Below are 13,435 nucleotides of genomic sequence, written 5' to 3' on the forward strand. Positions count from 1 at the left end.
TGCCATCCTCAATTCACCTTGTCTCGACCGCGGTTATCCAAAGGTTGTCCAGATCCTTTTTAACTCGTGAATTGCGCGCATGCGCAAGAGCGAGTTATAGATACGATGTGGGGAATGGCATTCGCTCGCTCGCTCGCTCGCTCGCTCGCTCGCTCGATTGGTCGATTCCTGTAAACTTTTTTTTGATTTTAGGCTTTTGAGTGCATTTGATAGTTTTTGGCGAGCAATAAACAGACGAAATGGCGACCTTTGTTGCTAAGAATAGTGTTGGGGTGAAAAAGAAGCCAATGATAATATTAAAAGAGTTTTTTTTTCGTTTTAGTTTCAACAAGCGGCGCCAGCGACTGGCAGGCATGCAAGGATTCACACTGAAATAACAGAACAACCTTCGTTTTTCATAAAATTGTAATTTACAATCCTTGAACTTGAAAAAAATCCGAAGATTCATTGAAAATATCACTTACTGCGAAGCGCTCGGAGTTTACAGATGTTCAAAAGCTTTTTCTGTTATAGCGTGAGATGGAGGACAAAATTTATCATTACGTTTCGTCGCGTGTGTTTTTCCTGTGTGAAGCAACAAAAGATGCCGGCGACTGACGAAATAACAAGTTAACACGAAAATCAAATAACACCTAAACAAACAATTTTAGCTACTGATTTTCAGTGAATTTTTAAAGAACAATTTTCTTTTAAGTTTCAAGACAATTTGAAGATTCAACATACATACAACGTACTAAAATGCGAAAGTTACACACCACAAAATTGATAAATAGGCCTGAAATGAAATTCTATCTTGTTATTGATTATACGTTGCCTAGCACGTGACTTAAATCTACCCAGGCGGAGATCCAAAATGACGGTGGCAGGCTTGGCTTAGTTATATCACTCAAAACTCGTTCCCATTTGTCTCATTTGATAAAGAGGGAATCGTTAATGTTTTCATTAAGACAGTATTGCATTGATTTTCTAATATTTACAACGAAAGAAAGTAAATTTCACTTTTCACCCACATTTACTTCCAACCTTTTCTTTTGAACCAGAAACAAAAATGATAGACGTTTAAAACACATGACATCATCCACCTTGTCAAATGTAATAGCATGATCATTTCAATTGTAATGCCTTCTTATCCCAACGTTACTTTGTTTCTTTGCTACATTAGCGAACACTGAACTACTGCTCGTACTCTAGATATGACAATCAACCACAAAATTCCCTAAACCAGATAACATTAAACATAGTCTAAAGAATCATGTGTCAATTCACGAGTTTGCTCACAGAGCACTTTGATTTAAAATAATAATACTGTATATAACCTTCTCATTTCCCCCTCTCTCTAGTTCCCCCTATAGGTGTGGTGGGTACTTTTGTAACTTTGTCGTCTCTTCAGCAAAAAATCGCCCTTTTTGAGACCCGGTTTTTCGCATTTCCTGAAATTAGATGTTGCCCTCATTCTGCCGTGTGAAAATCTTTGCCAGACTTTCAAAGCAAAACGCATTATAAACATTTAAACTGCGTTCAGGCTACAAAAGTTCCCTTTGCCGTGGAAAGGTTTACTTTTCCGTGTTAAGTCGCCAAATTCCTGCGGTATATGGGTATTTAGGGGCGTAGTACACGCCATACAATTCACTCTTTTTCCACCTTTAATTGTGAGTTGGCTATTGCATGTGGAAAAATTTTGTCGGTTTCCGCGTACACTTCTCATGTAGAGTTGAAGTTTCCAGTTTGACGAAAACACCATTTTGCAGACAGCACAATTCGAAACTTAATTTCGTCCTTGTTATTGAGTCAAATTTTATTACATTTATGCTAAAGGTAGGTATGCTATTTTAGTTTATGATTCTGAAATTTTGCAGCTTTTAGTTAATTCTTTGTATTAAAAAGTAGCTTTCATGTAAGGGTTGGTACATGAAGAATGCGAAGTTACGGAAGTACCTGCTTAGATGTTCCGTCAGTGAGAGAAGCACTTTTTTTTTAATGAAACATCTAATGCTTTGTTGAAGAAAAAGACCTAAATGACAGCTTTCATCTTCGAAAATCTCAGGACGTGACAACAAAAAATATGTATGCAATACTATTATTTTCCTGAAAAAAGCGCAAAACTGGCATTCGCAAGAACTGCGTATGTTCTCCAAGACCCCATTTTTTTATGCAGCAATAAAGGAAAAAAATAAAAAGAAGAAAATCAGTAAGCCACAACGCACCCTTACTTCGTGTTGAAGTCACTTATCAAATGAAATGCTAAGAATCGCCATATCTTATTGAGAAGGATGCATGTTTTTCCTTTCACAAGGCAAATTTGAAATTGCTTTGACGTCTTTTCAGTTAAACAGTTCTTTATAACCCTGATGCTATAAAAAGTTTTGTGAAGTTTTGATTTAAGCAATTGACTTTAAGGCATGGCAAGTTCTGCTTCTCTTAGAAAAGAAAGAAAAAGGTAGATTGGAAATGCAATTTGGCAATCAAAACGTCCTGCAACTGATCGAAAATGTAATAATATTTGGAGACACATGTTACCTTGCTGATAAGAATTGGTATTTAAATACAAAAAAGGAAACTCAACGTATGTTTTTGCATTTGACTAAGCTCAGTACTTTTTTATGCTATTTGTAGAACGACGCTCTGACTTGACCTGGCATTGGCAGAAAGATTTGGGTTACTCAGTTGCGTTTTCTAGCCTCCATAAAGTAATAGTGTTCATGAAAGAATAAAAAATTCGTTGTTTCTATTCACGCTCAGACCTAAAAAGACAACCAAACGTAAACTACAGAGCGCGCTAAGAACTAATAAAACAATCAAACGTAAATTATAGAGCACGCTTAGAACTGACAAAACAATCGAACGTAAACTACAGGGCGCACTTAGACCTAACAAAACAATCAAACGTAAACAACAGAGTGTACTTAGACTACCAAATCAATTAAACATAAACTACAAAGCGTGCTTAGACCTAATAAAACAATCGAACATAAACTACAGAGCGCGCTTAGAACTGATTAAACAATCAAACGTAAGCTACTGGGCGCGCTTAGAACTAACATAAAAATCAAACAAAAACTACAGAGCGCGCTTAAAACTAACAAAAAGTCAAACGTAAACTACAAAGCACGATTATCAAACGTAAACTACAGAGTGCGCTTAGTAACAAAACAATAAAACGTAATTTACAGAGCGCACTTAAGGAGGCTGGAAAGGGTTTTTAGATGCACACGCGCCCGCAATCTACACACCGGAAGTTAAATGTTGCTTGAAATTGCGCGAACCGGGAATAAAATCTGCGAAATACATTTGCTTCTAGCTCGAAATTTTGTTCGGTGACCAATCTGGATTTTTTGCATGCACGCACCATTTACGATGGTACTTCAAATATAAAAGGTTCGGGAAAAATTATCCAGTAGAATTTTCTTCAAGCCATAAATCGCATTTTCTTTAAATATATTTAATTCTACCAGATAAATTTTTTCCATACTGTCTGAAAAGTTAAAGAATTTCGAGAACTTTCCAACAAAGAAATAAAAATGTTAGGTCACCGAATTAGTTTTTCAGATAATTTACAAAAACTAAAATTTAGTGGACGTTTTTGTGGACCTTGTGCGTTGCCATGGTAACTGATATGACGTCACAAGTACCTTCAAAGTATAGCCCAGCAATAGAGTTACAAGGAGACATATAGTTTGCCCACCCCATTAAATATCCTTCTTTGTAATCTTCCATCGTTTCACAAACATTGCAACAACAAAAAACCCTTTCGAGCCTCCTTAAAACTAACAAAATAATCAAACGTAAACTACAGAGCACGCTTTGACCTAACAAGACAGTCAAACATAAACTACAGAGCGCGCCTAGAACTAACAAAATAATCAAACGTAAACTACAGAGCGCGCTTAGACCTAACAAGACAGTTAAACATCAACTACAGAGCGCGCTTAGACCTAAAAAAACAATCAAACGTAAACTACAGAGTGCACCTTGACCTAACAAGACAGTCAAATATAAACTACAGAGCACGCTTAGAACTAACAAAACAATCAAACGTAAACTACAGAGCACGCTTAGAACTAACAAAACAATCAAACGTAAACTACAGAGCGCGCTTAGACCTAACAAAACAAACAAACATAACCAACAGAGCGCGCTTTGAACTAACAGAAGAATTAAACGCTAACGACAAAGCACGCGTAAAACTAACAAAACAGTCAAATGTAAACTACAAAGCACAGTTAGACCTAACAAAACAATCAAACGTAAACAACGGAGCGCGTTAGAACTAACAAAAGAATCAAACGTTAACTACAAAGCGCAGTTATAACTAACAAAGTACAAAGTACCCCTCACATATGGAGGACAGAGGTGGCAAAGGATTACTTGTTCTGCAATCTGTTGTAACTCTGACCCATTCTCCGCGTCCTTGCTTTATTTTCCTAGTGTCGGTGCACTTTGGTGACGTGTGCACGACGGGTAGTTGTCAAAACGTACTCATAAAGCAATGAAGGAAAGGAGAACGCACCGCTAAGGGATACAATGGGCATCGAACGATTTTTATTAACGAGTTGCTGTGCATCAAAAAACGAACGAGCGAGTTTTTTTTATGCAAAGCAACGAGTGAATAAAAATCGTTCAAGCATTTTCCATGGTGTAATGTTTTTATTTCATACGTACTGAGATTTTTTCTTACTGAAAGAACACGCTTGTTGCCCTCCACTGTGAAGTACTATCGTTCATGTCTACGATTGGACGAACGATGTATTTTCAGTCGTTCGCTCAGTATGTACGAAATAAATTACGGTACTTTCAATGTTTTGAGAATCAGATACCGTATCAACACTTCTTTGAGCATAAATCTTTCCAAATCCTGAATAATTACTATTTGTTATCAGAACGATTGTCTGCCGCAATCCTCAACCCTTAACAAAACGATCTATTTTTTTTGGTGAAAGAACGTTTCCTGTCCACGTAGAACGTTTGAAGTACTACCCTTCTGATCCCCTAACTCTATCAACTCGGACGTCGTCCAGTTTAAAAGTTCCATTTTCTAAAAAGCAACCGAAGTGGTTGCGTTAACAAATTTTTTAAGGTTTTCCTCCAGCTCTCTCTCTCTCTCTCTCTCTCTCTCTCTCTCTCTCTCTAAAGATAGAAAGTGGGGCATTTTTGCCACGTTTCTTTCACTCGTTCCTTATTACACTCAGTTTATAAAACTTGACAGTTTAAAACATTGGAAGCATAGAGTCTTCAATAATGTACATCATATTACGTTATCATTCCACTGCCTTTAAATTTCTATTTTTTAGATTTTTTTTCTTTCCATGTACGTTGCGAAAGTTCCCTACGCCGTGGAATTGGGAAAATAACGCCAAAATGATGGCTTTTTTCGTGGTTAACAAGATATCCAGCCCTTTAGGCATATTTAAATCATTCTCTCCATTTCCAAAAATTAATCTCTCCAAAAATTTTGCTGCCCGAAAAAATGCGGTATACGTACATACATCTTCATAGACTTGCGAGGTTTGCTTGACATCGAAAGTTATCAGAAGACGATTTTTGAGCGCTTTAGTAAATATTTTTCGGAAAGCCGAAGAAGACCACAATAAAACGATTGAAACTTGTAAAGCAGCACTTCAACTTTATTTTTTAAACTTTAAGACTCTTAAAAATTGGTATCGAATATTTTTTTAGAATTTTTTTCTACTATGGACTTTTAGCGCTAGCTGGAGTGACAAAAGTGCCCTAATTAGAGACTGGACCAAAACCCGAAGGTTCTGTGTGATTTTGAAAACTCTTCGTGAAAATTTAATTTTGCTCATCACACTTATGGCGGGAATGTTAATTCCATGTTAATTACTATAGATTTAATAGCATATTTCACACTACTTTTTCTCGAAACGTTTTAGGGCACTTAGGGCAACGTTTAGAAAATGTGCTGCAATCAGTGAAGTAAACGTCATTATAATTTTAAGTAGATATACTAGACCCTAAAACATTCTCAATCTTCAAATAACAAAATCGTGCTTTTTTGCGACTCTTTTCCACTCCGGCAAATTAAGAAAAGCTTCGTACCTGGAAGGCTTTTCCCCTAACCCCTACGTGTCAATCCTTACCTTTTGGCGCATACTCTTTCAAAGGATACCTTCAATTTAATCATGATAATAAGAACACTAATTACAATAATAAACATTTACCAGCTAAGGAGTTGACTAACCCTACACTTCACCGGGGCTGGCCAGATAGCAACAATATTTTCTTAAGAAAAACAGGAACGACTTAAAAACAATCAAAGTTGTGATTTATATTAGGAAGATTCGTAAACTATTGATGGAAGTCGGATTTACAGAGAAAAATGCGAGACACTTTTGACCAATTGCTTTGCAAGCGAAAAGCTTGGACGCAATTTATCTGGCATCATAAAACTACACTTCGTGAAGCGTACTTGAAATGGCTGTCATCGAAGACTTCGAGATAAAGGTAAGCAAATATGTGTTTTAACTATTCTTCGTCTTTCGCATCTGTAGGCTTTAATATAAAGAAATAAGGGTGTTACATGTGCATAGTATTTAACAACGTCTTCGAAAATTTGATCAGATTTACAGTGCCCTGTTCTTTTAAGCATAAACTTGAAAACTGTCATAAAAGCACGTGGTCGACGCAGTTATCGAATTTGACTCAAAACTTGTTTTCCATCTGATGATCGTCCATTCAGTCCGTATAAGTAAGCATGCATTCCTATGGTTCACATTATATCGTAGCTACAGCGTTTTCTATTCCTTTTGATTTCTAGAAATCACCCGCTGATTTCGATGCTCACCCCATCATCTGAGAATCGCGTGACAAGAAGTGACACCATGTCATGTAAGTTGTATTAATGTGAAAATCAATGCCATTACTGTTGTTACTATCAGGGAACGTTTCTTTGGCACGTTTTTTTTTTTTTTGCAACGTTAAATCAGTTTCGAATCCCGACTATTGTAGAACTGTTTATATGTTTGTTGGCCTGGTGGACGCTACTGGCGATCACGGCCGTAAATTGAACTTCAAAATGCTGTAAATAGGCTGTCCAAAATCAGATTTTGATAAGATGTGAACAAACGTCGACACGCAAAATCGAACCGGCTCACTGACGGCTGACAAATCAACGCGGCAGTTGTGATCAAAAATTTCCATCGAACGTGCTACATAAGCGTGCATAAGTGTGCATAAAGTGCACTTAAACCGTTCCTAAACCGTGCCTTGCCTGTACCAAAACTGCTCAAAAACCGTGCCGAACTGGCTTTGTCTTAAACCGTGCTAAATTTTGTTCAAGCCTTTGTGCAGAAATCGTGCCTTTCTCTAAACACGAAATTAGTGCAAACGCGCGATGTTACGGTCGTGTAAACCAGCTCCATGCGCCAAGCCTGTTGTCTTATATTCTCATTTAGTATTCTAATTTCTTTATGCATCTTTTAGCATTTCAAAAATGAGTGATCAGGATCTACTTGAGCAAATTAAAATTGGAAAGTCAAATCTGGCCAAAGCTATAATGACAGGAGACAAAGATCTGATTGAAAAGGTGGGTTTCTTAAGTTAACAAATGTGTTTGATAAGGTTTAACCATTGTAACTAACTATGTGATGTCGATGAAGTTTTATCTCTGCTATATTCTAGATGCATGAGGCAGCACGCCTAGGTTTTCCTTTATTTTTTCTGCCAAATAATATGTTATTCCAGTCTCTTTACTGCCTCTTTTTTTCTGTACTGTTTTTGATAGGAGTTGAACCAAGCTGTAAAATGAAAGATAGCTTGCATTCGTGTACTTAACACAAGCCAAACACAAATGACCGCAAAATGCGCGCTTGTGTTATACTTGCTCACTGAAACACGGTGCGTGCCTATAAAAGGCCCCTTAAAGCATTTTGTTGGCTGTAATTTTAAGTGATCCTGTTAAAGTAACGGTGTAGATGCAAAGATTCTAGAGGTTGCACCTTTTTTAAATCTTCAACAACTACAGGGGTAGCGCGGTGCGAGGTGGCAATATTCGAACTCCACTTGATAGATTTAAACTGATTTAATGAAAGATCAAAGTTTACAGGTCTAGATCACAATCGGTAGCGTTTGACATGAAAATAGCGAAGACCAAAGTTGATTCTGGTGGCGATGATAGTAGGTGAAGTAGTAAAGTAGGTTCGAACTGAAATACGATAATTAAAAATATAATCTAACTTAGATAAAGCTAAAGATACGACTAACAAAAATAGAACAACGATAAAAAAAACTAGCGAGCTCATAACGTGAATAAACAGACGTGCTTATTGATACTTAAAAACTAATAGACTAAGATGATAAGCTCGTGTAATAAACACAATATCACGCGAAGATATAATCAACAATCTTGTGCTGAACAGAGTGACTAAACGAACGTAAAGCAGTGACAATTTGGTAAAAGCAACAGACAATTGGTTGACAAGATTGCTTGACAATAATACTAGTAATGATAAAACTCGAGAAATGATCCTTTGCAAACTTATAAAAATGACTAAATGAAAGCTTCTTCTCGTGAAAGAGAAAAGACTAATAATTTGCGACTTAATTAACAACAAAGTAGAAAGACTTGCGTACTTTGGTTGACGACTCGCACCAAAAGATAGCGGTAACGTGGATCCTTCTGATCTTAGCAAAGTAGCGGTGTAGCTTCTACTAACTTCTCTGACTAACTAACGTTGCGCGTCGTCCTTTATCGGCTATGATACGCGAAAAAACTGGGGCGTTGTAAAAGATGTAGCGCCCACAACAAAACCTATTTCCTAGCAGAAAAATTTTAGAACTATGATTTAACTTATCAGGAAATCACGATTCTACTGAAACCTTATTTTAGATCACGTATATGACTTGAATAATGACTAAATATAGTTGAGAGGAAGTTTGTGGGAAATTAATAAAACAAGCAGCGTTTCAAAACTAACAAACGGTCATGAAACATAAAATCTCCACAGATAATTCCTTGTAACTGCGATCCTTATTCAATTAGGTGGAATAAGTAACCTTCAATACAATCTCAGTGTACCTTAACAATAATTTTTATACAAGTTAAGTAATAAACATTTCTTATGTTGTGGTAACCTCTAGCTGTTTGATTCTTCCTTTTCTTTCCTCACAAAGCGTCTGCTGTTGTGTGCTTGCCTCCTTGCCTTAAGAAACTCTTTTAATTCATCTAAAAATCGCTATACATAAAACGTAATAAGTTGAAGCCTTCCCCGGAGCATACCTTTTTAACCTCAACCTCAAGTTTTTCTTTTTTCAAATTAATAAAGATAATACGGAATCGGCGTTTATTTGTTTATATATTGTTTTCTTGTTGTTGCTCTTGTTGTTTCTTTTTTTTTTTTTTTGGGGGGGGTTAAATTGTATGTAAAAACCAAGATGGCCACCACATTTAAGCAACACTTTAAAATTCATAATTAATTAATTTATCCACCCTGAGAGCTCTGGACCCAAAAGATTGCAGGATAGTGGACCAGAAGTAGATCAACATTTTGCTTACTACTTCGAATTGCAATAGTCTAAGTCAACTCTTTTCTTGATATGTAAGTATGTTAAAAAGACGAAGTGTATCCTCTCATCTCGTTTATATTGCAAATATGTACATGTAGGGTTGTAATTTATTGATATAGGAATATTAATTCTCTTATTTTAATGGAATGTTATAGCACTGACATTGTTTTCCCTTTTTCTAAATAAAAAATGCAGTCATTGTTGATGATGTTGCTCAGGTTGAAACAAAACAAAACAACCATTTCTTGTATATAGTATTTCTATTGACGTTTCATATTCAAATTGTAACTCAAACAACTTCTGCATCTCGGTTACAGCGGAGATGTGAACTAGAGAATACTCGAAATGCCTGGGCAAGATTTTGTAAAGAACACGACGACAATGAAGTGGAAATAGATGTCGAAGATTATGAAAGTCGGAGTCCTTCAAGAGACAGTGAATACTCTGAGAGCAGAGGTTGGACTCAGAAGAGCAGTGAAGATGACGAAGATGAAGAAGACAGTAAAAAAGATGGCGTAAAAAAGTTCAAAGGTTCGACAGCTAAGAATGTCCAGAAGAAAAGACCACGACGCAGGTGCCCTTTAAAGGGTTGTAAAGCAGACGTCATAGACATCCCTCGACACTTAAGGGAGGTTCATGACTGGAGCAAGGAGATGGCAAGAAAAGCAACATCGAGCTATGGGATGAGAAAAAGTTTTGAGCCGAAACCTGTAAAGAATAACAAGTCAGAATCAAGTGAGGGCAAGAAGATATACACTGACTATCACCGTCATCGAGCCTGCCCAATTCAAGGGTGTAAATCAGTGGTGAAGCGCTTATCTAATCATATACGTCAAGTTCATCGGGACATCCCAGTAGGGTCACCATTTTACAAAAAGATTTTGAGAGAAGCACGCTCAGTCAAAACCTGGAAACCGTCTGAACAAGTTAAACGTTTTCGTACAGAAGAGGAAACAAAGATAAAAAAATGTTCTCTCGCCGAGTCAGAAGATGAAGTGGAGGTGCAGACGAACAACACGGAACCTTCTGAAGAAGAGCAAGCCATTATGGAATCGGCAGAAGAAGCTTATTCTTCAAACGTAGAAGATGAGATAAATGTAGTATCCTCCTTCCGCAGCTGGTTGCAGTCAGCAGATGGCGGTAGAAAGGATAAGAAATTATCAAAGCAACATGCCTCGCAATTGTTCCGTATATTGCAGATAATTGATCCTTCGCTGCAGTTTGAGTCGTTGTTCAACAAAACCCTTGTTCGCGACACTTTTTTGAAGCAAGCAGAAGCAAAGTATACAGCCGATACCGTCAAAGCCTATCTCCTCAGTTTAAGGCATTTCTGTTCGTACGTGGTTGCCGAGAAACCTGAAAGTGTGGCTGTTGATCTTGCCCTTGTGCAACAAATTCAAGAGAAAGCACGTCTTTGGTCCATGTCGTATAGGAAGGATAGTAAACGGCGGTATCTTGAGAAGATGGACAATGACCTTAGCAATTTAGTGACCCCTGAAATGGTCAACGAATATGAACGCAGTGAGGCAGCACGGAGCGCTGTTAACCTTTTGGAACAACTAAGTGGAGCGCATTCGTTACAAGTTAACCAGTCCATGTACACTCTCGTCAGAGATTTTATTCTCCTTGAAATCACTATTGCCAATGCACACCGTTCTGGTGTGTTGGCAAATATGACACTGGAAGAATATAAGGCGGCAAAGAGAGTGGATGATAGCATGGTCATAAGCGTCAAGGACCACAAAACGGCGGATACTCACGGCCCGGCACGCGTGGTGTTGTCATTATCACTGTTCTCGTATTTAAGATTGTACGTCAGTGAAATGCGAAGCCAGATGGAAGATTCCACAAGTGAAGAGTATGGAAGTAACAAAAGAAGTGTGTTCCTGTCTTGGAATGGTTCTAAATTAGAGTCCGGCCAGATATCCACTGCCATTAACGCAGCGTGGAGGAAGGGAGGAATGGAAGGGCACGTGACATCAACTATTTTTCGCAAGTCAGCAGTCACCAAAGTGCACACACGACATAAAGGAATGAAATCAGATCTGGCCGACCTCATGGCGCATAAAGAAGGGACAGCTGAGAGATTTTACCGACTTAAAAAGAAAGAGGAAGCGTGCGTACAAGCGGCAAGCAGCCTTCCCACCATTATGAGATCGGCTGAACCGAAAAAAGGCGTAGAAGATACCCTACCAACCGCTACGACTTCTCACGATGTCCCTTTAGAAGCCGATGACAGAAACAACAAGGAGCGCATGCTGTGGGACGAGGAACAGGTGGCTACTTTAAAAGATGTATTTTTCACAGAAATTGAAAGTAAATCAATTACCATGGCAGAAGTGAGGGAAAAGATTCAAGAGCATCCCGTCCTCCGTCTTCTTCACCCAAGAAAGGTCTATGACAAGATTCGAAGTGAGTGGCGCTTTAATGACAAAAGCAACTCCCAACCTTCAGATATTGATGACGACAAACCTTCAGCTGAACAGCCCCCAAAAAGTCCTGAACTGCCCAAAGAAAGTGACTCTTTAGCCGACAAGATGTCCCGCTTCTTTTCCAATGAAGAGAGCAGTGTATCGATGGTACCTCCTTCAAATTCAAGCTATGTGTCGAGGAACATCTTTAGTGATGATCACAGGAAGTACCTACTTAAGGTATGTGGTGGCATGGTAAAATCAGGGGTAATATCCCAAACTGCCGTCAAAGATATGCTTGGCAAAGAGGAGGAGGGGAAAGCGATGTTACACGAGTTCAAATTGAAGCAAATAATCAATCGTTTGAAATACGAGAGAAGGTTGAATCAGAAGAAATGAACAATTTGCCAAGCAACGCTTTTTGTCAGCTAAATTGTAAGGCTGGCATGAAAACCGTAGATAGTGACGACGCTGGTAGGTTAGTTTGTATTCTAAAGAGAAAACAATCTATTTTTAATGTAGATTAACTTTCACGCCGTTACATAAAAAACAAGTTACATTAAACTTATTAATTAGCATGAAAACTGCAGAGAGTGACTCTGCTTAAAGGTTAGTTTATATTTCTAAAGGGAAAACAAAGTATGTTTAAAATTGACTTTTTTTCACGCCGTTACACGAGAAACAGGTTACGTTAAAGTTGTGAATTAGCATGAAGACTGCAGAGAGTGACTCTGCTTATAGGTTAGTTTGTATTTGTAAAAAGAAAAAAAAAATACATTCAATATAGATCGACTATCTCGCCGTTACATGAGAAACAGGTTACGTTTAAGATATTATATTACCATGAAAACTGCAGAGAGTGACTCTGCCTATAGATTAGTTTGTTTGTATTTCTAAAGAGAAAACAAACTACGTTAAATGTAGATCAACTATCTCGCCGTTAAATGAGAAACAAGTTACGTTTAAGTTATTAATAAGCATGAAAACTGCAGAGAGTGACTCTGCTTGTAGGTTAGTTTTATCTCTAAAGAGAAAGCAAAGTACGGTCAATGTTACACGAGAAACAGGTTACGTTAAACGAGAAACAGGTTACGTTACAGTTGTGAATTAGCATGAAGACTGCAGAGAGTGACTCTGCTTAAAGGTTAGTTTGTATTTGTAAAAATAAAAAAAAATACGTTAAATATAGATCAACTATCTCGCCGTTATATGAGAAACAGGTTACGTTAAAGTTATTAATTAGCATGAAAACTGCAGAGAGTGACTCTGCCCATAGGTTAAATTTTATTTGTAAAGAGAAAACAAATTACGTTCAATGTGGATTAACTTCTCCGCCGTCACATGAGAAACAGGTTACGTTAAAGTTGTTAATTAGCATGAAAACTGCAGAGAGTGACTCTGCTTATAGGTTAGTTTTATCTCTAAAGAGAAAGCAAAGTACGTTCAATGTAGATTGACTTTTTCGCCGTTACATGAGAAACAGGTTACGTTTGAAGGAACCCTCC

General features: G+C 37.6%; 1 protein-coding gene across 1 annotated transcript; it reads left to right on the forward strand.

Moving 5' to 3' along the window:
• Positions 1-10,172: 10,172 nt before the first annotated feature.
• LOC136280040 (uncharacterized) lies at positions 10,173-12,405 on the forward strand. Its single transcript, XM_066164648.1, has one exon. The coding sequence runs from the start codon at positions 10,173-10,175 to the stop codon at positions 12,327-12,329; it is 2,157 nt and encodes a 718-aa protein (XP_066020745.1). The 3' UTR covers positions 12,330-12,405.
• Positions 12,406-13,435: the final 1,030 nt, after the last annotated feature.

The sequence above is a fragment of the Pocillopora verrucosa genome, chromosome 3, assembly GCF_036669915.1.
Source record: "Pocillopora verrucosa isolate sample1 chromosome 3, ASM3666991v2, whole genome shotgun sequence".
In the NCBI taxonomy this organism is placed as follows: domain Eukaryota; kingdom Metazoa; phylum Cnidaria; class Anthozoa; order Scleractinia; family Pocilloporidae; genus Pocillopora; species Pocillopora verrucosa.